At 30.2% G+C, this 3,628-nt stretch overlaps 1 protein-coding gene across 1 annotated transcript; it reads left to right on the top strand.

Annotated features, from left to right (window-relative positions):
- The first annotated feature begins 598 nt into the window (after positions 1 to 598).
- On the top strand, positions 599 to 2,664 carry LOC149213268 (cypmaclein-like). Its single transcript, XM_089390739.1, has 4 exons — positions 599 to 655; positions 1,680 to 1,724; positions 1,877 to 1,919; positions 2,483 to 2,664. Exons 1-4 carry the CDS (start codon positions 599 to 601, stop codon positions 2,662 to 2,664), a joined length of 327 nt encoding a protein of 108 aa, XP_089246865.1.
- Positions 2,665 to 3,628: the final 964 nt, after the last annotated feature.

Genomic DNA, 3,628 nt, shown 5'->3' with positions numbered 1-3,628 from the left:
TTTCTCTGCATGCAAATTATTATGTTTAATCTATTATGTAGTTTTATAATTAAATAAATGTAAGAAGGCTATGATTACCAGCCATCTTGCCAAAGGTGACGTGGTGTATGTTTTCCGCAGGTCACACATTAAGTTTCCATTAATGCAATGTAATTCCATGACTTCAAGACTTAATGGAGGTCTTCGAATGTGTTTAAATTATCAAAATTGCAAAATCAACAACTACGAAATGGCAGATCTGTGACTTGCAGAATTTAAGTCAAAATAAAGGATTTTAGTAAAGAGATGGCAGATATGTGACCTGAATTTAGGCTAAAATAACGCGTTTTATTTGACACGTAGAAATTTGCAAATTCAGCAATTACTTGTGAAGAAATGGCGGAGGTGTGACTGACATATTTTGAGAAAAAGAAGGAAAACCCACCAAATTTGAAGCCAGTCTGACATATATATCACTCTCTTCCTATAAATTGAGAGCATCCTCTGCATTGCATTATCTGGATATGCAGCAGGCTTTCGCCTTTTCATCCTCCGAACATAATACATAGTGATTATTTTTCGATTCTACACATACTTCATTTGGGTAAGAGCAGCTTTCATGGCTTCCGCTAGCAGGCTGTTTGTCATATATTTTGTGACGATACTTGTTGTACAGGTAACAAGTGTTCTTCCCTATGTGTTGACATGCCATTCCTGTTTAAATTTTATATTTTTATGTTAATATAATTGTCTGTTAGTCACAAAACATCCTCGAAAATTTTAAGAGTTAATATTAGAAAGTGAGATAATTTTAATACTTTTTCAATAAAATTAAACTAACTTCCATTTTTCCATTTTTTTAACTAACTTCCATTTTTCCATTTTTTACCCATATAATTATTCTCTGCCAATCAAAAAAACATAAAACATATATATGAAAAGAGAAAAAAGAGCCTTTCCATGATACATGATAGATTACTGTTAGGTTATTGTTGATGATATACTTCTCTGCTAGTCAGAAAATATACATGTGAGAAAAAAGAGCCATATCATCCCCATGATAATATTATCATCCCTATTACTTAGGGAGGGAGTTTTACTTAGGGAGGGAGTTATAATTTAACTCTATGTTGTCTCGTCTCAATTTATTCAAAATTGATACTTCAAATATTTGTACACTTCATAAATATTTATACACTTTCCACTTTCCATCGCTTGGCTTTGAGCCTTAGGGATAGTAGTTGAAAACAGTTTACAGGCTACCTATTTGCTTGATTCCATATTTCTTTGTTCGATTGCTGGGGACTATTTGTGACATCTAACCCACCAATAAAGCAATATATTGACTTTTCTCCTGTTCATATAGTAATATGCAATACAAACATTCTCTATGGTTTAAATTTTAACTTTAATATTCCCTATGTTTTAAATTTTAACTTTAATGTCATATCATAGTATAGCACCAGATTATATATATATATATATATATACCCATTTTTTTTTCCGTCCCATACCAGATTTTTTTTTGAAAACTAGTGAAAATGAAATGTAATTAACTACCTTGAAATTCAACTCATTGATAATCTATTTAGTTATCTTCAGAGTCCCAATTGTTCAATTCTTTTTTTTGTTTTTTAAATTTGAAAGCAGGATATACCTGATTAGCCTTGGTTATTAACTCATTGGTGATTCTTAAACAGAGCTATGTACAAATTGCTGAGATTGGAGCTTCCACAGCAGTTGCGGTGAGTATAAATGCAGCGCTGATTAAGTTATCACATTGATATTATTCATTCATAGGTGGAATTCTAATCATAGATTATTAATAGAAGTAGGTGGCCCAATTTTACATATACTGAACTAATCATATTGTCATTTCCCTTTTCTCTGGTACCAGCTGCAAGAAAGCGAGATTAACAGGAGGGTCCCGAAGACCATAGGTATAATATGTTATAAATGCCACACGTTGCAATGTCAATAATTGTTATTGCTGCTGCTGTCAATAATTGTTATTCTTATTTGTTATTGTCGTAATCTATTCATTTGAATTTTGGTTGTTGCTACTGTTCCTTCCTTTCTTAACATCAATTCAACGTTCAGTTTGGACATCACTTGTTATTCTTAACATCAGTTCACCGTTCAATCTGGACATAATTTGTTATTGTTGGTCTCGATTCAATATTTTCTTGAACTGAATTCAAAGCTTATTTTAACATCAAGGTTACTATTCTTCTTAGAAACCTTGATTCTTCTTAGAGTGGTTCTAGTATTCAATTATTAAAATATGATAATTTTTTTATAAAAATTATATAAATCTTTTTTATGTTTATCCGTTCTAAGATTTAATGTGATTATTTAAGATATGAATCACAGAAACAATTAGAAAAAATCTATTTAAGATATGAATGACAGAAACCTAAATTCAAAAATCTATTTAATTTTTGATAAATTTGAAGCTCATCTCGAGCATCATCACGTTTTTGGATTGTTTTGTTTGACGCAGATTGCAATGCAGCTTGTGAAAGAAGATGCGCGAAGGCATCCCGCCATAAAATGTGTTTAAGAGCTTGCGGTACATGCTGTGCGAGGTGCAATTGTGTTCCTCCCGGTACATCTGGAAACGAGGATACATGCCCCTGCTATGCCACCCTAACAACACATGGCCAGAGACACAAATGCCCTTGAGAATACGATATATGCGTGCATTATATTTATGTAGTGATATATACGTATGTTATATTATATTTGTGATCTGACCGTGAAACATTCTGATATTAGTTGGTATTATAGGTATTTATACATGGAAATATATAAATGTATACAAATAAATGTATCCCATGCTTTGATGAGCGTGGCAGATGCATATTCAGTTTATCTCAGTCGTAAAATGTATTGTCAGTGTCATAGATATTGAATAAGATATATAATCATCTGATGCATTTGTATACTCTTTTTTCCATGAATAAGTGGTTATCATTTCAGGGATGGGTACTACAAATATTGGATTAGGTACTACAAATGTTGGAAAAATGCAGCTGAAAAATACAGTAGGTAGGACCAATTGCAAATACATTTTATGGAATTTAAATGGTTTGAACTTCCAAGGAAAAATGATTTTTTAAGTAATTATCATTTGTGATATTGACCATTCAACGTTTTTAAGGTTATGAAATTCATGGGTGTTTGCAAATAATACAATACTTGAAGATGAGATTGGAAAGGAACAAGTCCAATGCTGGAAATGGAATTTCATTTTCAGAAGAGTATTTAATTTTGTTTTTAATTTTTATGTAGTTCAGCTCAGTTAATAAATCACTCTCATTTATAATTTTCTAGATGATTATAAATGATTTTCTAACTTTGAAATGTTACTTTAATTATGAGAGATTTTAGATTTTAATTATGAGAGATTTTAGATTTTAACTTTTATTTATCATAGGGAATCATTTTGTGGATATATAATTAGAAGAATATAAATTTTACAATAAATTAATAAAATTATAAATTTACTTAAAATATATATAAAATTTAAGATAAATTCAATTTATAACTGAGTATATCATAAAGTTATTGGATTATTTTCATGTGATTGAAAAAATATTTTTCCACACAATAATAAAATAATTCATATATGTTTAATTCATTTGGT

Source organism: Pinus tabuliformis, chromosome 1_1 (assembly GCF_031772625.1).
Source record: "Pinus tabuliformis cultivar Carrire ecotype Pingquan chromosome 1_1, CPIR1, whole genome shotgun sequence".
NCBI lineage: Eukaryota > Viridiplantae > Streptophyta > Pinopsida > Pinales > Pinaceae > Pinus > Pinus tabuliformis.
This window is presented reverse-complemented; position numbering and strand designations above follow the sequence as displayed.